The 26550-nt window shown below is 43.9% G+C and overlaps 1 protein-coding gene across 4 annotated transcripts in view; it reads left to right on the top strand.

The window, feature by feature from the left end:
• The first annotated feature begins 4511 nt into the window (after positions 1-4511).
• Positions 4512-26550, top strand: part of DIS3L (DIS3 like exosome 3'-5' exoribonuclease) — a 36098-nt gene continuing 14059 nt past the window's right edge. The window contains exons 1-8 of one of the 4 annotated variants that reach the window (XM_079907591.1): positions 4512-4936; positions 6500-6653; positions 15330-15458; positions 17288-17423; positions 21271-21447; positions 23044-23122; positions 24126-24287; positions 25096-25265. In XM_079907591.1, the coding sequence (XP_079763717.1) occupies positions 4798-4936; positions 6500-6653; positions 15330-15458; positions 17288-17423; positions 21271-21447; positions 23044-23122; positions 24126-24287; positions 25096-25265 (1146 nt within the window). In that variant the 5' untranslated portion in view covers positions 4512-4797. Of the gene's footprint in view, positions 4937-5397; positions 5513-5652; positions 5726-6499; positions 6654-12802; positions 12815-15329; positions 15459-17287; positions 17424-21270; positions 21448-23043; positions 23123-24125; positions 24288-25095; positions 25266-26550 lie in introns of those variants that run through there. The other 3 variants (XM_079907594.1, XM_079907592.1, XM_079907593.1) reach the window with 3 other exon arrangements.

Raw genomic sequence — 26550 nt, 5'->3', positions numbered from 1 at the left:
ATGACCCTTTAGAGTCATTGACGCGTTAATACTGATACTCAGCAACATCTGTTTTGCTAGCTGTATTTTATAATTGAAATCACTAAGGCCCAGGGAAGTTAGGAAAGTAGTAGGGTCAATATTTGAAACCCATTGTTTCCAATTCCCTAAACTAAAATAACTGAGTTTATCCAATGGTCCGCTACGAAGAAAGTACCCCATTCTGTACCTGGCTGTTTAGCAGCTGAAAGGTGCCATGGCTGGGTCATCACTGCCTGGACTCTGTAACCAAACTGCTTGGGTTCCAAGTCTTGCTTGAGTGTGTGGCCTGGGGTAATTATTCAGTCCTCCTGTACTTTGGTCTCCTTGCCTGCAAAATGAAATTGGTAACAGTATTACAGTCCAGGCATTGTTTTGAGGATTAAATGAGAAAACACAGGAAAAGTGCTTAGAGCAGGGCCTGGCACCTAGTAAAAGCTTGAGAAACATTAGCCGGTAAGTAGTTGATGCTGCATAGATTGACAAGCTCTTCAAAAAGTTGCCAACTTTGCCTTATATTTAAAGACTTCTAGGATGCATATCAGATATCAGCAGTGGTAAATTACTTGGGAGAAGTAGACTTTGCATGCAAGCAGAACTTCACCGTTTTTACTTGGCATCCTTCAGAATTGTTGGAATGTGTTGCAACAAGCAGGTTAATAAATAAAGACAGAATATTTCAAAGCCTGCTTCAGTAATCCCCTCTAGCCCTTGGAGCTCACTGTCCAGAATTCCTTTTGTATACTTAACCTCCCTGCCCTCTTAGCTCTTTGTAAAGATGCCCCACCCTCTCTGGGCTAACCATTGGATGAGTCCTTTTGATAATAATCCAGTGGTTGCTGATGTCTGCACTCCCAGGGCGCCTCTGCAAAAAAGGCAGGCAAACACTACAAACTCCTGCAGCATAAGCACGCTCGTGTTCAGCCTGAAGGAGACTGCAGTCAGGCACCAGGTAAACCAGACCACAATCAGAGATTTCTATCAGCAAGAGAGCACTACAAGCTGTCACAGCATTATGCTATCTGGGCACCAGGTTGTCCATCTGCGCTCGGATTGACAAGGAAAGGGAAAACTGCAAAGGAAGCAGGCCACCAAGCATCCTTCCCAGTGTGGCACTGAAATTTAGAACTGCTGGAGGATCCTGAAGCAGTTTCATCAGGACTTTTAATATCCAGTGAGGAGTTTTTAAACAAATGGGCAAGTCTTCGGCAAGTTCCTTAATCTCCTTTGTAAAGTGGGTGTGTATTCCTTAGGGTAACACAGCTGCTATAAGAAAAGTTTATTTCTCCCCTGCAAGAGACCCCTGTGGATGCTCCTGGGTAGGCAAGGCAGGGCTGTGCTCTGCACAGTTCTTCAGGGAACTATAAACAGTTCCCTGAAGAACTGCACTGTTGGTGCGAGGGGTCGGTGTGTGCTGTCTAACATGCAGGCTTCCAAGATCCCCTGGGCTTTGGCATCCATTCAGGAACAGGAAAGAGCAATATCCATGGGAGGTTTTTAAGGGTCAGGCCTGGAAAGGGTGCCATTCCATTCTGTGGCCACACCTATCTACGTGCAAGGGAGGCTGGGAAATGTGTTTCACCTGTGCCCAGAGGAAAAAAGGACATGGATTTGGTTAACAGAGAGCCAGTCTCTGCCACAAGAAATCACATGTAGATCAGCACTGTAAAAAGAGGTGAGACCAGAGTGGGCCGAGCTGGAGTCGTCATAGGTACAAGTGCTGAGGTGATGGTAGAGCCAACTGACTTAGGGCTGAGGGGTCTGAGTTAAGGACAGACAAGGAGTCACCAGTGCCGCTCACCGAAGGGTCTCAGCGCACTGCCTTCAAGCCAGGAGGGAGCATCCGCACTACGCAACACAAGCACCCCACCCCACACTTTTTCGACCTTGGATGTGTTTTCACGTGACTAGCTCTGGCCAATAGGCAGAAGCAACATGTATCACTTCTGGACTGAGCTTTTAATTGCCTTTGTGGGCTGTCTCGAGGGCTCCCTTCCCTCTGCCAATGAACAGCAAACAGTGTTCCAGTGAGGACTGGCTCCATCAGCCTGGGCCCTGGAGAAAGAATACAGAATGGATCCTACAGGTACCCACGCAACATCTTGTTTTAAGTCACTGGTATTTTTGAAGTTGTATATTACTGCAGCATAACCTAGTGTATTCTGACTGATAGAGAAACATATTTGTATCTACAAACGAATCAACAAAAAGGCATTCTTGTCCATTTTAGATCATCAGCTCGAAGAACTAAGGGAGCATGCTTTTGAGAACATACTTTGTACATTATTGCTGCCATGCAAGCAAAAGAAGTGCTTGATGGGCCTTGGATTATTTTAAATACCGATAACATCAACTTTCAACAGGCCCCAGACATACTCTCGACCTTAAAAGATCATTAGTCCCAATTTAGAGAAAGTTTAAAGTTACGAAATGCTAAAGAGAGATGTTAAGGACATATAATCAGAAGTAAAAGAAAAATGAAAATGGGAGAGCTTTGGAGGGAATCATGGGCAACTGTTAGAAGCATTTTTATGTAGGGGTCAAATCCTGTTGCTTGTCTGTCCTCTGGGGTCTCTAGAACTGACCTCCTGCACTGTTGGTTGCCTATGGGCCCTCCTAGTGCTCTGGTCTGTGGACCAGCACTGTAATGTTCACCTAACTTGTGAAATTCTGTCTCAGATCTCACTCATATCGTCCCACACTGCAGATAACTTGACATTAAAATGCAGTGAGGGGAGTTCCCTGGTGGCCCAGTGGTTAAGAATCTGCCTGCCAGTGCAGGGGACACGGGTTCGATCCCTGGACCAGGAAGATCCCACATGCCACATAGCAACTAAGTCTGTGCTCCACAACTACTGAGCCTGCGCTCTACAGCCTGCAAGCCACAACTACTGAACCCATGTGCTGCAATTACTGAAGCCCACGCGCCTAGAGCCCAAGCTCCGCAACGAGAAGCCACCCAATGAGAAGCCCATGCACTGCAACAAAGAGTAGCCCCCTCTCGCCGCAATCAGAGAAAGCCCACACGCAGCAACGAAGACCCAACGCAGCCAAAAATAAATAAATATTTTAAAAAATGCAATGAGTGAGGGAACATGACTTTTTAATATGTTCCCCTAGAGTAAGTGATCAAACAGGATACTCTAGTTCTGCTCACTTTAGCATAACAGGAAGCGTCAATGTTCCCAGCCAGCTGGTTGAGCTTCCTTAACTATTCCTCAACAAGTTGACTAGAAACTCCTTGGATACAAGAGCTATATTTTATTCATCTGTGAATAGCATGGTAATTAGTGAAGAGCCTGTTTTGGATTCAGCCAGATTCTGTCTTGAATATTGATTCCATCATTTAATAATTGTGTAATCTTGGACACTTAACCTCTGTAATTCTGTTTCATCGTCTGTAAAATGGGGATAATAGTGCCTGACTCCACTGACTTGTTGTGGAAATTAAATGTGACACTTCCTTGTAAAGCTCCTGATGCAGCTCAAAAGTCTTTGTCGAGAGCTTGGCGGAACAGTGGCTTCCATCCAGCCAAGAGTATGATCTCAGAAGAGACTGTGTGTTAGTCTCTATAAAATTTAAAGGAAAATTCCTTTGCCAGAGGCTGCAAACGCCATCATGTTGAGGTTGAATAGATAATGTTTACCTCAGAGGAAGAGATTAGTTTCCATTTTATCTGCGCTGTTTGAATTTTTATATGGATTAAAAATACAAGAAATTAAAAATAAATACAGCTTTTTAAGGGGGAAAAAATGTTGGGCTGGCAGGGGTGCTGGCTTATTTGCTGGCTCTTTTAGCTCTTTCAGTGATAGCAAGAGCAACAAACAGAACGTACTAATAATTGTCTATATTAATACAAAACACTAATAATTATCCATATTAATAAGGCAGCCCCATTCCCATATGAACCTGAGGGTAGAAACAAAGTACAATAATCCTTCAGAGTTGCACCAAATCTTCGCAAGACTTTAAACTAGCTTCCATGTACAGACGGTTCCGACTTCCCATGGTTCCACTTACAATTTTTGGACTTTGCCACGGTGTGAAAGTGATACCCACCTGGAATTTTTATCTTTTCCGGTCTAGCGTTACTCTTGCGTGATGCTGAGCAGGCGGGCAAGTCCCAGCTCCCAGACAGCACAGGGTAAACAACCGATACGCTTGCAACCATTCTGTTTTTCACTTTCAGCAGTTTTCAATAAATTACTTGAGATACTCAACACTGTCATAAAATAGGCTTTGTGTTAGATGATTCTGCCCAACTGTAGACCAATGTAAGTGTTCTGAGCAGGTTTAAGGTAGGCTGGGTTAAGCTGTGATGTTGGGTAGGTTAGCTGTGTTAAATAAATTTTCAACTTAGATGGGTTTATCAGGACGTAACCCCATCGTTAAGCGGAGGAAGACCTGTATTATGGTTGTCTCCCTTAAGTCTTTTGCGTGGTTTCCACCCCTCCCAGGCAATTGTAGGAAGGGGAGAAACTGAGGCGGGGTTGGGGGGGAGACTGTGGGCCCAGCTGCAGCGCCCACACCGCCGGCCTCCTGCTGCTCGCAACCCCAGGGCGTGGGCCGTTACGGCGGTTTCGGTGCGGAGCCCGGAGCGGTTAGGCCGCCGCCAGGAGGTCCCACCGGCCGGGAGCTCCGCGGAAACCAGGCCGAGGGGGCGGGCCCGAAGCCTCGGCCTCGCCTCCGCCCGCGCCGCGCTGCGCCCGCCGCTTCCCAGCCGCTTGCTCCGGGCGGCCTCGCGGGGCCCGGAGCTCTGCCCGGGGAGCGCCGCCAGCATGCTGCAGAAGCGGGAGAAGGTGCTGCTCCTGAGGACCTTCCAGGGCCGGACGCTGCGGATCGTGCGGGAGCACTACCTGCGGCCCAGCGTGCCCTGCAACAGCCCGCTCTGCCCGCAGCCCGCCGTCTGCCGCAACGGTCAGGGCAGGGGCTGGAGGCTGGGGAGGGTGGGCAGACGAGGACCGGCGGGAGCGGGTTGGCCCGGGCGGGATCGCCGGGGGCCGAGACCGGGCGGGCGTCAGGGCGGCGGCGCCGGGGTAGAGCGTCGGCCGTGAGGCGGAAGGGCGCGTCCCAGAGGCGGAGCGCGAGGCCGTGGTGTTGACGAGTCCGAGGCCCCCGGGCCTCCGCCGGCCTCCAGGCATCACCTCCGGCCCGGCTGCAGGTCGGGCGCGAGGGGCCGGCGGCTTCCGAGCCGCGCCACGGCTCCGCTGTCGCTCCACAGCGACTCCCGACTGCTCTGCCCGGGAAAACGGAAGGGCCGAGAGGCAGGCGCCCCCGCAGCGCAGAGGGCGCGGTTTGGAGCTTTCCGAGGGGCCTGTGGGCGCTGGAGCGTCCTGCCCCCAGGCTCGCCGCAGTGAAATCCGGTGGACCCGAGCTGTGGGCCCTGCAGTGCGAGCCGGGCACGCGGATCTGCCGCTCCTCGTTGTACATTTCTTTGCTTTGCTCCCTGCCAGCACCTAGGCCTCAGACAAACAGTGGAGAACCCTCTTGACTGTAGGATTTGTGGATCATCTGGGCCCTCATTGTACAGGAAGGTCATGGGGAAATTGGATTTGGGTCGGCTGCCCACTACACCTTCCTCCACTTGATTTCTGGGCTGCTGGGGTGGCCGACTTAACGATGGTTACTGGTTCTCTTCCCTATGGTGGGAGAGGAGCGTGGTGGTCCTTTTCAGCGAATATTTGGGATCCTCAGCTTACGGTTCAGGTGAACATTTCAATTACAGCTTGACTAACCAGCTCCGAGACGCGGGCTAGGTGGAAATGCCACCACCGCCCCTGCTTGCACTGAGCATCTTTTCTAGTCAATTCAGTCTTTTTGGCCCTTGGAGACTTTTGAACACGTTCACAAGCTTGAGACACAACCGACTTAAAATGGCTGGGCATAAACAAGTGGTTAACGTGTATTTGGGGAGCCCCATTGGAATGTGAGTGTAGGTCAGTGGGTTAACAATATATAGTTAAGTTGTGCTGAAGATTTGGTTGTTTTTGTGTGTTTTTTTTTAATCCGTCATCTTTTACATTACTGGCAACACCATAAACCACGTTGAGCTTTTATTATCACAGCTTCAGAAAAATGAAGGTGCTGAATTTACCTGAACGTTGGGCCTCTACCAAAGTAGATTTGTCTTTTAAAAACTACACAGTGGGGCTTCCCTGGTGGCGCAGTGGTTGAGAGTCCGCCTGCCGATGCAGAGGATATGGGCTCGTGCCCCGGTCCGGGAAGATCCCAAATGCCACGGAGCCATGGCCCGTGAGCCGTGGCCGCTGAGCCTGTGCATCCGGAGCCTGTGCTCCGCAACGGGAGAGGCCACAACAGTGAGGGGCCCACGTACCGCAAAAAAACAAAACAAAACAAAAACTACACAATGTAGTTAAGATTGGAAGTTGTTCTGCACACTGGGGCTCCGTGACATTGAAATCATAATAAACTAAGTTTGCAAACGTTGTCTAATCTCTTCTGTTTTGAATTATGCTTCAGATGGGAAACTCTTGTCTAGTGACGTGACTCATTACATGATCCCAGATTGGAAAGTCGTTCAAGATTACCTCGAGATCCTTGAGTTTCCTGAATTGAAGGGAATTATTTTCATGCAAACGGCATGTCAAGCTGTGCAGCATCAAAGAGGCCGGAGGTATCTGTTTTGCATTATTTATTTTTCTATGGTGCGGACTTTTTTTTCCCCCTTTAGAAGAGGTTCCTTGTTGGAGAGAAAGGGGAGGAATTCATTATTTTCGTCAGAAAAGACTTTTTGAACTAATTTGGCATTCTTTTTGCCAGTGAGGAATGCAGTAACATTATTTTATATTTCTGCTTCAACACCTGGCCAAAAGGTCTGACTGCAGATCAATAAACTGCAGTGTGCCCACGATGTGGGTATTTAAGATTCTTGCCTTTTGGTTTGCATTTTTATAGTAGCAGAGCTATTGCCTATATCATGTTGAAGACTGCATGTTATTTAATCTTCTTATTTATAGATATATTGTTTCAGAAGCTTACATTTTTTTTCCCCTTGGGAAAAAGAAAGTATTTTAAAATTTGAGGCTCCTTTATTGTGGAGGCAAGTTGTACTTGTGGTGATTTATTCAATGAAACCAGAACTAACTTGTTTTATTTTTAGATTACTAGTATAACCACCAACCATAGGAATTGTATTTGCGAAACAAAGAATTTCTGATTGAAATCAGTCTAAAATGCTTGCCTTGTACCTAAATGAAGAACAGTTGTTCACCTTTTAAACAAATACTCTATAAATGGTTTTGCTTCCTTTACGTTGGGAGAAGATCTGTGATTTGAACTTGAAGACTGTATGGAAACAGCATATTAGAATTATATACCCAACCTCTTAACACCACAAGTTAAGCAGAAATTATGTGTTTATTCTTTTTCAAATGTTGTGGTTTCTTCAGACCTTGGTAGTAAAAGATGAAGTGTGTTTATTTGTATATGAAAATGATAAGTTGTTCTTATTATATGCTCAGTTCAAAAAAATATGCATTAACTAGGTTGTGTGCAGGTTTTTCAGATAGAATATTTTTATATGAGCTTGAAGTTGATTTTGTTCAGACACAAAGATATAGATGTTTATACACATCCAGGTTTAAATGCTGTTCCAGGTGTCGTATTTCAATTTCTGCTACTAAAATCAATTTGTTGTTATCATGTGGGTTGCTAAGCCTTTTCAACTTCTGTTTTCTAAAATGTTTTTAATATTAAGGATTGTTTTAAAAATCAATTCCTGGGGATATTCAAAAGCAAAGAATTGGAATTTAAATGTCTTTTTTCCTGAACATTTCAAAAGTAGTTAACTTGATGAAAAACGATTGGTTTTCCATTGCTTTACCGTGTCTCTGAATGCACTAAACGTGAAAACAAAAGCTGAGGAGTTATGGAACAGGCCCACAGGATAATACTCTGGTTTTGCCATTGGTGAGCACTTTTCGAGTTCCTAGTTCCAGGCCTTCTGGAGTACAAAAAGAAGTCTTGTTCCCTCTCTCAACAAACTTGTTGTCTTGTTGGGATTAAATGCAAGAAGCAAGAGGGTAATTATGACATACCTTGGACACATGTAAATAATTTAATGGGGACTATGTAAAGTGCAGAAGTAAACATGGGGTGTGGGGATTTAAAAAGCCCTCCGAAGGAAATAGGTTTGAGACTGGTCTTAATGCAGGGAGATGAACATGATTGATGAAGAGGAACAAGAGGCAGGAAAAGGAATCAGCAAGTTGGGGACTTTGTGCTTTCTTTACCTGTTAAGCGACCAGCAGGTGTATTCAGGTTGAAACAGCTAAAGGACCACAATTACCTAAGCCCTGGAAAGTGTCATATATTAAAAGCTAACTTTAAAGTTGATGAGAGCCATTCAATATGTAAGATCCAGGAGATTTGCTTGATTAATTTGGCCTTCATAAGTGTTAAGCATAAGTCATCTGAGTTTTTGTATTTAACCAAAGGTGGCCTAGCAGAGCCTCTCTGGTGCTTTGCTTCATTTAATATTGGAAAACATTTTGTTTTTCAGTTCTTCCTCCGAGATTTTTGAGATGCTGGTAAATAATTCATTCTATTTTATATGCTTTTAGGAATATTATTGCTTAGGAAAGGTTTGTCAGGTGAAAATACCTAGTCTGGTCTAGTGTCTGGTAGAAGGATGCCTTGCTTTCTCCTTTTGACCCCCTCCTGAATGCCTTCTGTATAGCTTGAATCTCAGTTTCTTAGTACATAACATAAGACTGGAATCAAAATATTATAGTTGGAGAGGACCTAAGAGGTCAACGTGATCCCCATCCTACATCAGTGTTACTCAACATGAGTAATGTAGTCGACTTTGTTTCTAAAAGAAAAAAATTCTCATGGATACCCAGTGTTAATTTAAATTAATTCATTATATTGTTACTTAAATATGTTTCAACATAAATCTAGGCATAAATCCTCATACCTAAGTACTTAATGCAACCCTAAACCCAAATCAGACCTTCAAACTAAACAAGGCTACAAATGAACATTAATTTAATGTGACCAGTGACATTATTTTACTGACATGAAATCACCAGAGTTGGGTTTAATACTAGAAAGACACAGCCTCTATGGCTACAGGCATAAGCTCTATATTTAATATGATTTTGTAGTTTGATTTCAATAATATCAATGCAGAAAAATGTCCTCATAAGTATATTATACAAAACAGTATGAAAAATGTCAAGTTTTTGATCAGGATAATCACACATTCTGCTATCTAACAATCCTCAAGTGCTTACTTACTGAGGGCTCGTGTGATCTCCCTGTAAGGGTGACCTGTCCACTGCCTTCAATCATGTGTTCAGCTGTTCATCTGTGTATCTACAGATATTTATTGAGAGGCTCTATGTGCCAGAAACTGTGCTAGCACTGAGCATACAGTGGTGAGCAAAGGCAGACACGCTCTTGAGGGGGAGACCGGCAGTAATCGATAACCAGAGAAACAGATGGAGAAGTGAGCTGTGACAGGCGCGCTGAGGGAGGGGTGCTGGGCTCAGGAGAACCCAGACTAGGCAGGGAGGAAAGGCTTTCCTGAGTGAGATGCGTGTGCTGAGCTCTAAGGGATGAGTGTGAGGAAACCAGGCAAAGAAAGGAGAAAAGCTTTCCAGGCGAGGAAACTGCTGTGCAAGGCCATGGGGAGAGAGAACGTGGAGCATGAGGGAGGAGAGAGCCCTGGATTGGACTAAGGTAGGCCCCCATGGGCCTCAGGGATGTGGTGAAGCGTTTTAAGTAGGGGCATGATCAGATTCCTGTTTTTAAAGGATTACTAGGCTAGTGGAGAAGAGGCTTGGAGAAAAGAAGAGGAGGCTTTAGTTCACATGAGAGATGTTGGTAGCTTAGAGATGGAGAGAGAAATAGACATTTCTAAAAGCTGCTTAGTAGGTAAGATCCATAGAACTTCCTAAGTATATAGCAAAGCGAGTTGAAAATATGTCCACACAAAAAGCTGTGTGTGAATGTTTGTTCATAACAGCTCTATTCATAATAGCCAAAAATGGAAACAACCCAAACGTCCATCAACTGATACTGGTTACACAAAATGTGGTTTAACCATACAATGAAATATTATTCAGCCATGACAAGGAATGAAGTACTGATACATGCTACAACATGGATGAACCTTGAAATTATTATGCTAAGTGAAAGAATCCAGCCCCCCCACACACACACAAAAATCATATATTGTATGATTCTGTGTATATGAAATGCCCAGAATAGGTAAATCCAAGAGACAGGAAGTAGGTTAGTGGTTGCCAGGGGCTAAGGGTCAGAGGGAATGGGGAGTGACTGCTTAATGGGTATAAGTTTCTTTTGGGGGCTGACAAAAGAGGAGTTAGATAGTAGTGATGGTTGCATAATGCTGTGACTACACTAAAAACCATTGAATTCTGCATCTTAAAAGGGTGAATTTTTTGGTATGTGAATCATATCTCAATAAAGCTGGGGGTTTTTTTATGTTTATTTATTTATTTATATTGGCTGCTTGGGGTCTTAGTTGTGGCATGCGAACTCTTAGTTGGGGCATGCATGTGGGATCTAGTTCCCTGACCAGGGATCGAACCCAGGCCCCCTGCAGTGGGAGTGTGGAGTCTTAACCACTGCGCCGCCAGGAAGTCCCCCTGCTTAGGATCTTAGTTGTGGCATTCGAACTCTTAGTTGGGGCATGCCTGTGGGATCTAGTTCCCCGACCAGGGATCAAACCCCGGGCCCCCTGCATTGGGAGTGCAGAGTCTTACCCACTGGACCACCAGGGAATCCCCACTGTTTTTTTTTTGTTTTTTGTTTTTTAATCTATAGGACTTAGTAATGGCTTTAGGTAAGTGAGATAAAGGAGAAGGTGGTGTCAAGGATGACACTAAGGTTTCTGGCTTATGTAACTGGATAAAGAGGGGGAACACTGGAGAAGGTGGGGGGTGGGAGGTCATGAGTTTGAGGTGTCTTGAGGCTTCCAAGAGGGCAGACACTGACACCAAATGGCATTGCAGCCTGAAGCCTGGTCCAAAATATACTCCATTAAAAATGTTTTAAGAATATCACCTCATATAAATGGAAATAGAAACTTCTGAAATTCTTGGAGAAAACTCAAGGACCTCTGAATTTAAGTCTAGGAGACCCTAGCTGGGTTCTGCAAAAACTGAAGAAATGCAACATTGAGTACAGGACTCACTTCCTTGTACCTCTCGCCACTGGTTGTGGGACACCCACTTCTAATCCCCAGAGACTGTAGTCAGCAGGGGGAAGGGATGTTGCATCTGAAGGTAAGATCACCATTGAATAAAAATAGTAAAAAAAAAAAAAAGATCAGTCTAGAGAAGGTAAGTTTTGCTGTCCCCCTAAGAAATTGTCTGAAATGTTTAGATAATGGAGATTTCAAAAACACTTTAGCCAGACCAGGGAAACTAGGGTTTTTCTGTAAGCCTGGAATTTTTTAAACCTCAGATAATTTTATTGTACTTGACTATCTGAAACTGTTGTCCTGTCATTCAGGCCAGACTTGTTCAAGGCACCACGATGTTCTTTGCTGGCTCCATGCAGAATACTCATATATCTAATTCCATCATATGCACCACCAACCCTAACTAGCAAAAACTACGACTGTGTTGTATGGATGCCCTATTAAATTATAGCCGTAAGCCCACTGCCTACAAGACAACCCGACTGTCACACTCAGAGTGATTCACTGTTTGTTTCCTGCTTTCCCCATTAATATTCTTGTGCCATTTGTTCATTTGTTTTATCTGGCTGATAGGTAGCTGACAAATGGAAGCACACACTAAAAGTCTAAGGAAAATACATGGGAGTGAAACTGAAAACTGAGAAAATTCTTTTTGTTAGGTGATATATTTTTCTAAACATTGGCAAGGATTGTCATTACTTTCATGTGGTGGTAAAGCGCCCGGGTCTGGCTTGTGGAGCATCAGTATTCGGAGAGGACAGGATTCGAGAAGCCCCAGGTTTAAAGTACGGGTGTGCTGACCAATGCAGTGATGTATGTGAGGTCTAGCAAAAGAGTAACCGGGCTCTGAAAATATCAGTTTGTCCCAGGACATTTTTATCTCGTATTTGGATCACTGTTGTCACAAAGGGTTGTGAGTTCATGGATTCATTTGGAAAATAGTTATTGAGCGACTGCCATGGGTTAAGTACTAGAGATACAAGGAGGAAGCCTACTGTCTGCTTTCTTGAGCTTTCTGTCCCCTCTCTCTCCTCCTTTGGGCCCTTTGTCTACCTAACTCGTACCCATCCTTCAGGTCCGTTGCCTCCTCCTGGGTGCCTCCCTTATCCCTCCCATGTTCCTGTCACACCTTGCACTTTTCCTTTCATGGCACTCATCCCGCTGAAATGGGTGGTTCTATTTTTTTGTTTGTTTTATTTTGTTATGACAATTAGTATAGCTATTTTTTTAATTGTGGTAAAATATATATAACATAAAATGTACCATGTTAACCATATCTAAGTGTACAATTTGATGGCATTGTGTACATTGACACTGTTGTGCAACCCATCTCCAGAACTTTTTTCATCTTCCCAAACTGAAACTCTACAGCCATTAAACACTCATTCCCCATTTCCCCCTCCCCCAGACCCCTGGCAACCACTGTCCTACTTTCTATCTCCAGGTGTTTAGCTACTCAAAGAAACTCCTATGAGTGGACTCATACAATACTTGTTCTTCTGCGACTGACTAGCTTATTTCACTCAGCATAATGTCTTCAATGTTCATCCGTGTTGAGGATATGTCAGAACCTCCCTTTTAAGGCTGAATAATATTCCACGGTATGTATATACCACATTTTGTTTATCCATCCATCTCCCGACAGACACTTGGACTGCTTCCACCTTTTAGCTAATATGAATAATGTTGCTCTGAACATGGGTGTACAAATATCTCTTTGAGACCCTCCTTTCAGTTCTTCGGGGTCTAAACCCAGAAGTGGATTGCTGGATCATATGGTAGTTCTAGTTTTGCCTTTTTTTGAGGGATGGATGGTTGAGTTGCATTCACCATGAGCAGGACCACGCAGACCCGAAGGGCAGCATCGGGAATGTCTAGGTGTGTCCCCTGAAGGCACTCAGTGGAGCACAGAGGAGGAAGTTTGTAAACAAATACCTGCCCTGGGTTCAGGTGCTTTATTAGGGGCATGGATAAAGGGAGCAAAAAGTGGAAAAGATCAGGAAAAATAGTCAATATTTTTGCAGTGTTTTGTCTGAAATAATAAATTTCAGATGTTTATAAAGCTTCTTCTAGAATCTTTTATTGCTTAACCAAAAAAGTGCTCTTTTAAAAAAATTCATGCATGACAGAAATGCGTAAAGCAGAAACTGAAAGTCCTTGCCTTTCCCTCCTGCAGGGACGACCCTGGTAGCACGGTGATGGAGACCCTTGTATGCATATTCTAAGAGGTTTTGAAAAATGATTTTAAGTGTATCTTTGTGAAAGTGGGAAAATTACAAACTTAACGTGTTCTAGGCACTTCTGCGGGTGGGGAGGCAGCTTTTATTTACACAAGTGGAATTCTGTTAAGGAAAGCTGCCATTCACAGAAATGAAACTGAATCCCTTTGTTTATTAGGACATTTTGTAAGTTGTTGTTACTTGATGATTCTTTTTAAGGTGGCTCAAAATTAGAATTACTAAGAAAGTAAAATCAGTGTTTCTTGTTTTCTGATGAAGTGTTGAGACGACGCAGATACTGGTAGTTGGCATTTATTTAGAGGGGATAAGTTAGAGAGTTCTGCGTTTGCTTTAATGAAAAGACTCATTTTTAAAAATCCGTGGCGGCAGGCTGGAGGTGGGAATGGAAGGGCACAAATGTTATTATGTTAAATGCCAGTTATCTATCTTGGATAATTTATATGTTAATTTAACATCTGGTTTAATATCAATCCATTTTTAAATAAACAATTGACTTCCTTTAAGATAATTGTGAATATTATGTATTTCACATTATCTAGACAATTGAAAAGCACCTTCTTAGAAACTGACCCATATGAGACTTCATATGTTATTTTCTTTGGCCAAGATTATTGGAAAGATCTCCTGATGGGTTCTGAAAAACCTAGGGGCAGGACAGGAATAAAGATGCGGACATAGAGAATGGACTTGAGGACACAGGGACGGGGAAGGGTAAGCTGGGACGAAGTGAGAGAGTGGCATGGACATATACACACTACCAAATGTAAAATAGATAGCTAGTGGGAAGCAGCCGCATAGCACAGGGAGATCAGCTCGGTGCTTTGTGACCATCTAGAGGGGTGGGATAGGGAGGGTGGGAAGGAGACACAAGGGGGAGGAGATATGGGGATATATATATAGCTGATTCACTTTGTTATCAAGCAGAAACTAACACACCATTGAAAAGCAATTATACTCCATTAAAGATGTTAAAAAAAAATTGAACATCTCTCTTCCATTGTACAAGGGATTAGAAAAATTGTATGTCCTAGTTTGATAGAGCTACCTGTTCACACTGTGTGTTAAATATAATTATTTTAAAACATAAAAAAAAAAGTCTCCTGATGGGGAAAAACCTTATAACTTTCTGTTAGTTGTCTGATAGATGAAGCTAGCCTTCATTCATGTAAACCATGCGGCTGCATCAATAAAGTTCACAGATAAATTCCCAAACTTACATGTTCTTTCCTAGGGCTGCCAGCAGAAAGTAAAACATTAATGTCTAATACCATTTACAGAACAAAGTGAGTTACAAAAATAAAGCACTAGGGCTTCCCTGGTGGCACAGTGGTTGAGAGTCCGCCTGCCGGTGCAGGGGACACGGGTTCGTGCCCCGGTCCGGGAAGATCCCACATGCCGCGGAGCGGTTGGGCCCGTGAGCCATGGCCGCTGGGCCTGCGCGTCCGGAGCCTGTGCTCCGCAACAGGAGAGGTCATAACAGTGAGAGGCCCGGGTACCGCAAAAAAATAAAAAAAAAATAAAGCACTAAACTCTGCTTGCCTCATTGTCCTTTGTGAGCCTTTGATGAAGGGGCTGTGTGGGGCAGGGTTGTATAATTACATAATAAATAGCCAGAAAGGGAGAGGGGAGTAGAGGAGTTTAACTGATCCACAAACTAATTAATGAGGCCCTGCTCCAGCACATTCTAGCAGGCAAAATGGAGAAACAGCAGCCCGAGAGCGCAGCACACATTTAGGCCAACGTAAATAAGTGTTTCTCAGGTTTTAAACAATCAATCTTTCGCTCTAAAATACCTCATCTTTTCTGAACCTTAGCAAGAGGTGGCAGGAGATGAGTACCTGCTAGATTAGATTTACTTTTCTCCTCTGTGTCACAGACAGTATAACAAATTGCGAAATCTCCTGAAGGATGCGCGTCATGATTGTGTTCTCTTCGCTAATGAATTCCAGCAGTCCTGCTATCTCCCTCGGGAAAGAGGGGAGTCCATGGAGAAGTGGCAGAGCAGGTATGGCCCTGAATAGCTGGGTTTTCACACGCTCGTCTTCTTTAATTTCTTTAGCATTGGTTATTTGGGAGTTGATCTAAATAGTATGGTGGAACAAACCAACAATTTTTCTGGAACCGTGATTAATACTGAAATGCTTAATGTGTCAATATTCTAGATATGTCATTTGACTACATATATTTTAGAAATTGTAATTAAGGAGCTATAGGTGCCCAGAGTAAGTTTGCCCCAGACCTCTAAAGGCTAGTAGGATCATTCATTCCAGTGATCCAAAAGTCATACATAGCTTTAATGCTGTGTGAGTGCGTGCGTGCGTGCACGCGCGTGTGTGTGTGTGTGTGTGTATGTGAGAGAGAAAGAGAGAGCGGCAGGGACACGTCCTACTTTTAAGCTAAAGTCATCTCACTTTTTCTGGTATAGGTTGCTTTAATATCCCAGCCAGTCTTATTAAACTGAAATGGGTAGGTTAATTCTAGTAAAGCTGTTTTAGGAAGTGCGGTGTCCTAATTGAGATCCACCTAAAAGCAGAACCTGAAGCAAGGATTTTGGAGGTGAGTTGTTTATGTGAGAAGCAATTCCCAGAAGCAGGAGTGGGGAGAGTGACCCAGAGAAGGAGGGAAAGCAGTAAAGGATGTATTACTGCTGAGGGAAACTGAGGCTCAGTCCTCTGGGAGCCAGGTAGAAGCCATGTAGAGTGTGCCTCAGAAGTCAGCTCCAAGGGTGGAGGCGAGGGCATTTAGTTATTTACCCCTTTAGCTGAGGGCCATTCCCCGGGGGTGTTAACTCCAGTCAGTGGGCCATTGATGAGGGATGGAAGTGCCACCCAGATGCAGCTAAAGTCAGAGGTGGGCTTAGGGTACAGGTGCACCCATAGCCTCTGCTTCAGTCTTCTGTAGAAGGCAGAAGAGACCTTAAGCTTTAAAATAGCTTATCCGTACAAAACATTTACATCATCTTCTTCCTTATAATTCTTTATCTGTATAGCCATTAAATATTTAAATTCTCTAAAGCAAAATAAGCACTGATATATACTGAGTCCTTAATAGAACCCAAGTTCCCACCAGCAAGGGAAAGCAAATCTTTCCCTAGATTGGGTCATATGTGAGTACTCACACTTACTAACTACACAGTCTTGCACACAGTCAGTACTCAGTGAATCTTTTTTTAAATTCTAGAACTAAAGGAACCTTACATAGCATCTTAATTTGCAGAAAGGGAAACAGATGCCTACAGAAATTGACTCTCTGAGTTGATCCACTTCACTGGACACATGATCCTTTTTTGAATACATGTCCCCAGACCTAGACTCCATTTTCCAATTCAGCTTCTTTTCAGGAAGATTTTCAGACATTTCATATTGGTGGTGCCACATTGGATTTTGTCTTCATTGGATTATGATCTTCAGCTACTTGCAGCCTAGTTTTTCTCTTAGCCAAAGACTTGTTTCTTCATCTTTTAAGCCTCTCTCAATTTAGCTTATCATCCTTGTGGTGCTGTGTGGCCCCTCCCCCCAGTTAAAATGTGTTAAAAGGTGGCAGAGCCTCACGGTTGCTAGGCCATATCAAGAAATGAAAGCGGTTTCTGTGGTGGTTGGATGTCTTAGAGAAGAAGAGATGTCAAGCATTTTCTGATTCATCTTTGTATCCCCCAGCGTACCCAACCCAGGGCATGTTTATAATGGGTGCTCAGGAAGTATTTGTTGAATGAATGAACGAATGACTGTGTCTATATAAACCAAAGGATAAAAGATTAAAAGCCAGGTGTGAAGTTCTGAACAAGAGCTTGGGTTTGTCTGCCTCGGGAGGGCTCACGTGCCTCTTGCTTTCTAGGAGCATCTACAATGCAGCCACTTGGTACTATCACCACTGCCAAGACAGGATGCCAATCGTTATGGTGACAGAAGATGAAGAGGCAATTCAGCAGTATGGAAGTGAAACGGAAGGAGTGTTTGTGATTTCCTTCAAGGTATTTCCAGCTGGTGTGTCTATATAAGTATGTGTGTGTGCATGAGTGTGTGTGTCTGCGTGTGTTCATTTCCATAGTAGTGCCCGTGAGGCTCTAGATGGCTTTGGCAGTACAGAAAAGGGAAAATAAAGAATGAAGGAAAGGAATAAAGACACAGACCTACTAGAGAATGGACTTGACGATATGGGGAGGGGGAAGGGTAAACTGTGACAAAGCGAGAGAGTGGCATGGACATATATACACTACCAAACGTAAAATAGATAGCTAGTGGGAAGCAGCCGCACAGCACAGGGAGATCAGCTCAGTGCTTTTTGACCACCTAGAGGGATGGGATAGGGAGGGTGGGAGGGAGGAAGACGTGAGAAGGAAGAGATATAGGAACATATGTATATGTATAACTGATTCACTTTGTTATAGAGCAGAAACTAACACACCATTGTAAAGCAAGTATACTCCAATAAAGATGTAAAAAATAAAAATAAAACGTGAAAACTGAAAAAAAAATAATAGTTTAAAATTTAAATTTAAAATAAATAAAAAAAAGAATGAAGGAAGACTTTAAGAAGTTCCATGTCTTCATCACTCTCCAACTAATTAATCTTGAGTTTGCCAAATTTGGGCAAACTCCCTGTGACTGTAAGGCCTCCAGTATCCAAGACTGCAGCCCAATAAACTCCAGTTCATAGTAAATTCATGTTTATAGTTATAATAATAATACTAGTAGTAATGATGATGATGATAGGTTGAATCTGATAAAACTGCCAATATTCTGTTGTTTTTGACTTACAAAATGGCTATTCTACATGGTTCCACCTAAGAATAATACCCAACGTTGATCTATGCCAGGCACTGTTCTGAGCGTATTATTTCATTTAATTCTTGCAACAACACTATTAGGCAGGTGTTGTAATCCCCATTTTATTGGTGAGGAAGCTAAAGCACAGAAAAGCTAAGCAACTTGCCCAGAGTCACAGGGAGAAAGTGCTGGAAGTGTGTTAGAGCCCAGGCAGTCTGACTCCAGCACTCTGAACCACCATGCTGCCTCCCAGACTGTCTTTCTGAATACGCACAAGACATAGGTTTTGTTTTTTAACATCTTTATTGGAGTATAATTGCTCTACAATGGTGTGTTAGTTTCTGCTTTATAACAAAGTGAATCAGCTATACGTATACATATATTCCCATATCTCCTCTCTCTTGGGTCTCCCTCCCACCCCTCTAGGTGGTCACAAAGCACCAAGCTGATCTCCCTGTGCTATGCGGCTGCTTCCCACTAGCTATCTATTTTACATTTGGTAGTGTATATATGTCCATGCCACTCTCTCACTTCGTCCCAGCTTACCCTTACGCCTCCCCGTGTCCTCAAGTCCATTCTCTACGTCTGGGTCTTTATTCCTGTCCTGCCCCTAGGTTCATCAGAACCATTTTTTTTTTAGATTCCATATATATGTGTTAGCATACGGTATTTGTTTTTCTCTTTCTGACTTCACTCTGTATGACAGACTCGAGGTCCATCCACCTCACTACAAATAACTCAATTTCGTTCCTTTTTATGGCTGAGTAATATTCCATTATATATATGTGGCACATCTTCTTTATGCATTCATCTGTTGATGGACACTTAGGTTGCTTCCATGACCTGGCTATTGTAAATAGTGCTGCAGTGAACATTGGGGTGCATGTGTCTTTTTGAATTATGGTTTTCTCAGGGTATATGCCCAGTAGTGGGATTGCTGTGTCGTTTGGTAGTTCTATTTTTAGTTTTTAAGGAACCTCCACACTGTTCTCCATAGTGGCTGTATCAATTTACATTCCCACCAGCAGTGCAAGAGTGTTCCCTTTTCTCCACACCCTCTCCCAAAACATAGTGTTAAAGGCCAGTCTTATTTGTCTACTGTTCCTCACTCTTCTCTACTTGTGACCATGGGTGGAGGTCAGTAGGGATAAAGGAAGGGGTGATATGTGATACTACTTATGTGAAAGCTGTTGGACCAGCTTGGGGTACATGTAACAGATAGAGGCAGCATTATCGGTGACAGTTTTCTGAGCTGTCTTAAGGACACAGCTCTCCTATTTCTTAGGTACCTTTTCAGAGAGTAGGATGCCTGTTAATCTCTAAATAGATTACTGATCTCAAAACAAAAAAACAAAAAATACATTACTGGTCTCTTCTGCCTGCCCAGTTGGTCAGTCAGGTTCCAGTGGTTGATATTGTTTTTTGATTCAGAAACTAGACGAAGGCCCTCCATTACCCCTGTCAGTTTACAGAAAGTCTAGTTGGATTTTGAATTGTAGAGCCTATGAGGGTTCCCATGTGCATGCATTGCTAAAGATTTGCCAATAGAATTTTCTTGCCCTGCTATAAAAAAGTGTCTGGCATGCCAGAGAATTCCAGGGGCGCTGGATATTAATGGCAGTGTCACTTATTTTTTCTGTCGCAATACATCATGTCTTGTTCCTGCAGAGGACAGTTGACTAAGATTATATTTTTCTACTTTGTATGAAAATTACTTTTCTCTGTAGTCTGGCAGCACCGTACAGTTTGATTTTGTAGAGCATTTCCTAAGCAAACTGTGTGACCGAGGGCTTCATAGAGGTGTATGACAGCAGAAAAAAAGAGATGCTGTGAAGTTCAGATGAGCAGGAAGTCCAGAATTTTCTGTGGAGACTTGAAGGTAGATGGGGAAGAGTGAGGACAATAAATCCCTCTTGAAGAGTTGGTTCGTAGTGGCAAACATTTGGTGTTGATGAGTGATTAGTGACCATAGAATTGCAGTGATGTTAGCACAGACAGAACTTCTGGAAGGACTAGAGAAAGAAAGGAAGCAGTTTGAACAAGACCCTGAAATTAGTGGGAGAAGTGCTGGAGTTGACAGTAAAGATAATTAACTTCATTTTAGTTTGAGAAAAGAGAATGTGCCAGCCTGTAATTTAGGCTTAAAGTAGAGTTAAAATCATGCGTAAGTTTGATTTTATTTAGTGAGGGTGCACCACGCGAGGGCATGTATTCTGGACACAGGAAGTAGATGGAGCACGGTCAGCCTCACCACACCAGCCCCCTGTGGGTGGTCGCCTTGGTGTCTTGTCTAGGGCCTCTCTGAAAGTTACACCAAGAAGTGCAATAATATTCAATAATGTTCTCCTTGGAGGGGACCATGACACTTGTTTCAGAATTATGTTTCGTACTGGGTTGTCACATTGACAGAGCATCAGGTGTCCCCACATGAAAAGTGTGACTACATCTGTATAGTCACAAAAGAAGACGCAGTCCTTGGGGAGTTTATGAGGCTGGATAGCCTAACACCAAAGAACAGAAACATCTTTCCCCTTCTCTGCCCCTCCAAGATTGCCAGGGGGTTGGGTAGGGGAGACACTTCCTTATTACACTTTACTCCTTGCCACTTTTTGCCTGCTTGTTTAGGCTTCTTATAATTTTCAGATATTTCAGGGTGAAAAAAAAAGAGACAGTGCACACGTAGGAGCTTTTCCTCTCCATTCACTGTGGGCCGTTATCTGCAGCAGTGAGATACGTGTAAAGACAGGCATCCCGGCCGTGTGCACGTACACGCGTGTGTGTGGAGAGGGAGATTTGAAGGTGCAGAGTAATCAGGGAGGTAGAAGCGTTCCACAGTAGGAATGGCCTCCCTGGGTTCCTTTGGCAAGGGTGCAGGGATTAGTGAGATGGTAGAAATGAACTGGTAGCAGGAGGCTTGGGAGGGTAATGCTCATGTAATACTTCTTCAAAACTGCATGCCAGCAGTTCCTGTTCAGGACTTTTTGTAATGCTGCTATAACAAAGAATCATTATCTTCTGACCATGTTTCTCTTGTGCCTTTATTAAATGCAGAATTACCTGGACAATTTTTGGCCTGATTTAAAGGCCACCCACGAGCTTTGTGAGTCTATCCTTCAGTCTCGACGAGAAAGAGAGAATGAGAGTCAGGAGAGCCACGGGAAGGAGTACCCAGAACATCTACCCCTGGAAGTGTTAGAAGCCGGCATTAAGTCTGGGCGCTACATCCAGGTGAGGGTGGTAATGGGGAATCGGCGCCAGGATCAGCCAGTGTGTTTCCTTCTCTTTACTTGCCTCCTGTCACAGGCCTCTGATTTCAAAGGCTGTCAATGAGACGGGCCTCAGTAGGCCAGGGCTGTCGATGTTCAAGGTGATGTGGGAGTCTCCTCTGTAGACAGTGCCCTCCGGTTTGGACGTACTCTCTACTGTTCTTTCTTTTTTTTAAAAAAATTAATTAATTTTATTTTTGGCTGTGTTGGGTCTTTGTTGCTGTGTGTGGGTTATCTCTAGTTGTGGTGAGTAGGGGGCTACTCTTCATTGCCGTGCGCGGGCTTCTCACTGCGGTGGCTTCTCTTGTTGCAGAGCACAAGCTCTAGGCACATGGGCTTCAGTAGTTGTGGCACGCGGGCTCAGTAGTTGTGGCTCATGGGCTCTAGAGCGTAAGCTCAGTAGCTGTGGCACACAGGCTTAGTTGCTCCGCGGCATGTGGAATCTTACTGGACCAGGGCTCAAACCCATGTGCCCTGCATTGGCAGGCGGATTCTTAACCACTGCGCCACCAGGGAAGTCCCTCTAGTGTTCTTAATTAGGTTACATACCGAGCATTACACAGTACGTTTAAATGCCTCCTGTCACTGGGAAAGAATATATTTTTGAATCAAGGTCTGGAGGTTTGGCAAAATTTTAAAGTTGTTGAAATTTGGCTTCTTCAGGCCTTTGCCATTTTCCTGCCTCTTTCAAGGTCCCCTTTGTGATCCCTCAAAACCCAGGACCCACGTGCTGTCAGGGTCTTGAGAAGGAATCAAATAAAATTGCTGTTCAGATTTCAACAGCTTTATATGCACTCGTGTGTGTGTGTCTGTGTGCACATAACAGTTTTATCACATGCATAGATTTGTGTATTCACCACCACAATCAAGATACAGAACTGTTCTACCACGAATTTTACATTTTCTAACGAGCAACTCAGACGATTTTTATGCAGTCTGAAGGTTGAGCCTACCACTGTAAACTCCTTCCCTAAAATGTGGGTGTTTTAATGAGTATATCTATGGAGAGGCTAATGCTTCCAACTGGTAATGAAGTTTACAGCATTCCTGGGAGGATATTTTGAGGTAGAAGATTTTTTAAAGACCGCTCATCACTTAGGTAAGATAAATCCTGGCACTTGAAGCACTTGGTATAGCTAAGAGTATGTCAAAATCATGGTACAGGGGCTTCCCTGGTGGCGCAGTGGTTGGGAGTCCGCCTGCCGATGCAGGGGACTCGGGTTCGTGCCCCGGTCCGGGAAGGTCCCACATGCTGCGGAGCGGCTGGGCCCATGAGCCATGGCCGCTGGGCCTGCGCGTCCGGAGCCTGTGCTCCGCAACGGGAGAGGCCACGACAGTGAGAGGCCCACGTACAGCAAAAAAAAAAAAAAAAAAATCATGGTACATTCTCTGGAGAAAATAAACTTTGGTAATGAATTATTATTATTCCTAAAGAAAGGGATCACAAACCTTATAAGAATATAATGGGGATATTTTCATTAAAATTTTTAACTGTACTTTTTTGAGGGTAAAGCAAGCAGAAATTTTTCACATTAAATGATTTTTATTTTGATTTTAGGGAACTCTGAACGTCAACAAACACAGAGCACAAATAGAAGCTTTTGTTCGACTTCAAGGAGCCAGCAGTAAAGATTCAGGTTCAGTGTAAACCTTACATAAATTTCCGTACCACTTTTTTATTCTGATATTACACATTGAAGAAAGCAAAGTTGAAATTGTCACATCACGTGTGCCATGTCAAATATCCCTACCTACACTGGCTGTGTGGGATCGTGGGTTGGTTTTTTTTCCTCCCCAGCTTTTTGTCTATAATTCCTGATTTTATGGTAATAACTCTAAAACATGGTAATAGCTAATATTTTACTGAGTGCTTATTATACATCAGATACTGTTGTAAGCACTTCAAGTAGGTATTATTATTGTTTACCACCTTTTACACGTGAAGAAACTAAAATACAGAGAAGCAAAGTGACTTTACGAGGATCACTCACCTGGTACGCGGCGGGGCTACACCTGAGGCTGAGGCAGGCAGGCTGTGACTTTAAGATTTTGCCCTGTACTGCCTCACTGAGCCGTATTGCCTCATTGGAATTGTATAAAAAGTAACATCAATGAAAAAAATGTGTAAATAAGTTTTATCATAATAGAGTGTATTGTTAGTTCTGCAATGACAGGGTGAAAGTAACCCTGATAGATAGTCAGGGGCACCTGGCGAGGTTGAGGCGAATGAGAAGCAGTGGCTTACCCCGGGCTTCTGCTCATCAGACTTCTCCCTGTCAGTTCTGCAGTGTCCATAGTTCAGCAGCCCACTGACCGCTCCCTGGCCGCAATGGCCCCTGAGGTTATGGGAGAGAGTCCCAGTGTGGGCTTACATTGCCTCATGCAGGGAACCTACCTTAAAAGATGGTTGAGAGTGGCCTTATGAAAGTGCATTATACAGCATGGCATAGCAGCAGTGTTTCTTCCTTCCTAACCGGCGGAACAAAAGTTTGACTTCGGTTTAACTTCACCTTTGAAAGGAGGGAGCTTTTATTTGCAGGAATGCTGATTAGATCTCGAACGTATTATGTTTGAAAGACCTCACTGGTGTGGCCTCCCCCTTGACGTTATGGGGTTTCTCTGTACTGCCCCCCAAAACAGGTCTAGTCAGTGACATCCTAATCCACGGGACGAAGGCTCGAAACCGCTCTATTCACGGGGACGTGGTAGTTGTCGAACTGCTCCCTAAAAATGAATGGAAAGGAAGAACCACCGCCCTGGGTGAGAATGACGGCGAGTCCCCGAGTGAGCCCATGCCCACAGGTGAGCCAGCTGTAAAGTTGCCTGGTCGTCCATGTGGAATGTTTATTTTTCCTCTCTTTAGTCCAGAAATATTGCAATTATTAATATATGATATCATCTCTTTTCCTACATTGTCAGTTTCCCCTCTCTGGTTTATTTTATTCTCATCAGCACCCAAATATGCTATATAGTATGTCTCATCTTAAAATAAAAACCCTCTTAGGGGGGCTTCCCTGGTGGCACAGTGGTTAAGAATCCGCCTGCCAGTGCAGGGGACACAGGTTCGAGCCCTGGTCCAGGAAGATACCATATGCCATGAAGCATCTAAGCCTGTGCGCCACAACTACTGAGCCTGCACTCTAGAGACCGCAAGCCACAACTACCGAGCCTGAGTGCCACAACTACTGAAGCCCACGTGCCTAGAGCCTGTGCTCTGCAACAAGAGAAGCCACTGCAGTGAGAAGCCTGTGCACCACAATGAAGAGTAGCCCCCGCTGGCTGCAACTAGAGAAAGCCCGCATGCAGCAACAAACGCAGCCAAAAATAAATAAATTTATTTTAAAAATAAATAAATGTCACACCAGGCCCCACAAAAGAAGGGGCACACTGACAATGTTAATTTAAAAAATTATCTATCTTAAAAAAATGATCCATTTAATAATAAAATAGAAGGAAGGCAAATGTTTAAGCATCTCTCAACTTGTGTGGATGTGCTTAAAAAAAATGGGATGTTGCATTTCCTGTTTTCTTCCTCACTGCTGAACTGGTCAGAGTCCAGATAGGTGACATCTTACCAGTTAAGGCTTTATTTTGTTTTGTTTTCCCAAAGGCAGAGTGGTGGGTATCCTTCAGAAGAACTGGCGGGATTATGTGGTGACATTTCCATCCAAAGAAGAGGTCCAATCGCAGGGCAAAAATGCTCGGAAAATCCTAGTTACACCTTGGGATTACAGAATTCCCAAAATCCGAATTAGCACTCAGCAAGCAGAAGCCCTCCAGGTACCTTTACTCTTTGCCTCTTGTCTTTGCCAGCTTTTGAGCGGTACCAGGAACTGTTAACTCCTTTGCATAGGAAGGGATAAATTAGTGATGGCATCTGGTGTTCTGAGATCCTGTTTTCTAAAACTTCTAAATATATAGAACCATCTGTTAAGTAGTCCTTGGTTAAAAAATGAAGGCCAGAGAGAAACCGTCCTAGAAAGAGCTGTGTAGGACAGCTAGAGAGAACATCCATTATCCAGCCATCCAACACAGAAACTTTTCAATAGATACACTTTGCCAACACTAACAAGCTTTCTTTCAGCAAGCGATATAGAAATACGATGGCTCTGCCCTGTAGGGATGATATAGTGGTACTTCACAGAATCGATTATCCTTAAAGGAATAAGAGCCCTGGAGAGAAGACATAAACAAGAAAGTTAGAAATTAACCTTTACTGTGGCGAAGGGTGTAGGCATCGCCCAATTTGATTTGCCCGATGTTTTGCAGTTTGTAAGTGAGACACTGAAGCAGGATGTCCCCAGCCAGTAATCTGGTCGTTGTGTACCTTTCCATCCCCAAAGCCTCACCCAGGCTCTCTGAGGCCAGTTGTAACAACTGCTTTCCATGTCTATGGTTTGCCGGAATCCGGGAGCATTGGGGTTCAGTTCATACGGATAACCTTCTTCTCCACCAAAAGATGTCTTAAGAAATTAGAAAGTAACTTTAAAGAAATTAGAAAGTAACTCCCCCACACAAAAACATTGAGATTTTTTGTTTTGAAATTTAATTTGGACTATGCATAATTGGGTTTTTCCCTTGTGTCACAAATGTTAACTCGAATGTGTCACAGTTGGCTTTCTGTCTCAGGCTACACTCTCCCTCCCACTTATTTGGTGCGGAGAGGTAATGCCTCCCTTCAAAGCATTGCACTAATCATTTACCTACCATCTGGCAATTTAGTAAAACAGGAAGAACCCAATAAAAGAATAGAAAAGGGGCTTCCCTGGTGGCGCAGTGGTTAAGAGTCCGCCTGCCGATGCAGGGGACACGGGTTTGTGTCCCGGTCCGGGAAGATCCCACATGCCGCGGAGCGGCTGGGCCCGTGAGCCATGGCCGCTGAGCCTGCGCTCCGCAACGGCAGAGGCCACAACAGTGAGAGGCCCGCGTACCGCAAAAAAAAAAAAAAAAAAAAAAAAAAAGAATAGAAAAGAAAGAAAAACCGCTATTTGCAAATTGGCCACTCTCTTTGGAGCTTGATGCTGTTTATCGCTCGTTTGTTTGGTGCTGCTAATTGACCCATTCG

This window comes from Stenella coeruleoalba (genome assembly GCF_951394435.1).
Source record: "Stenella coeruleoalba genome assembly, chromosome: 2".
Classification (NCBI taxonomy): Eukaryota; Metazoa; Chordata; class Mammalia; order Artiodactyla; family Delphinidae; genus Stenella; species Stenella coeruleoalba.
The sequence above is the reverse complement of the archived record's forward strand: the minus strand, read 5'-3'. Positions and strand labels throughout refer to the sequence as shown.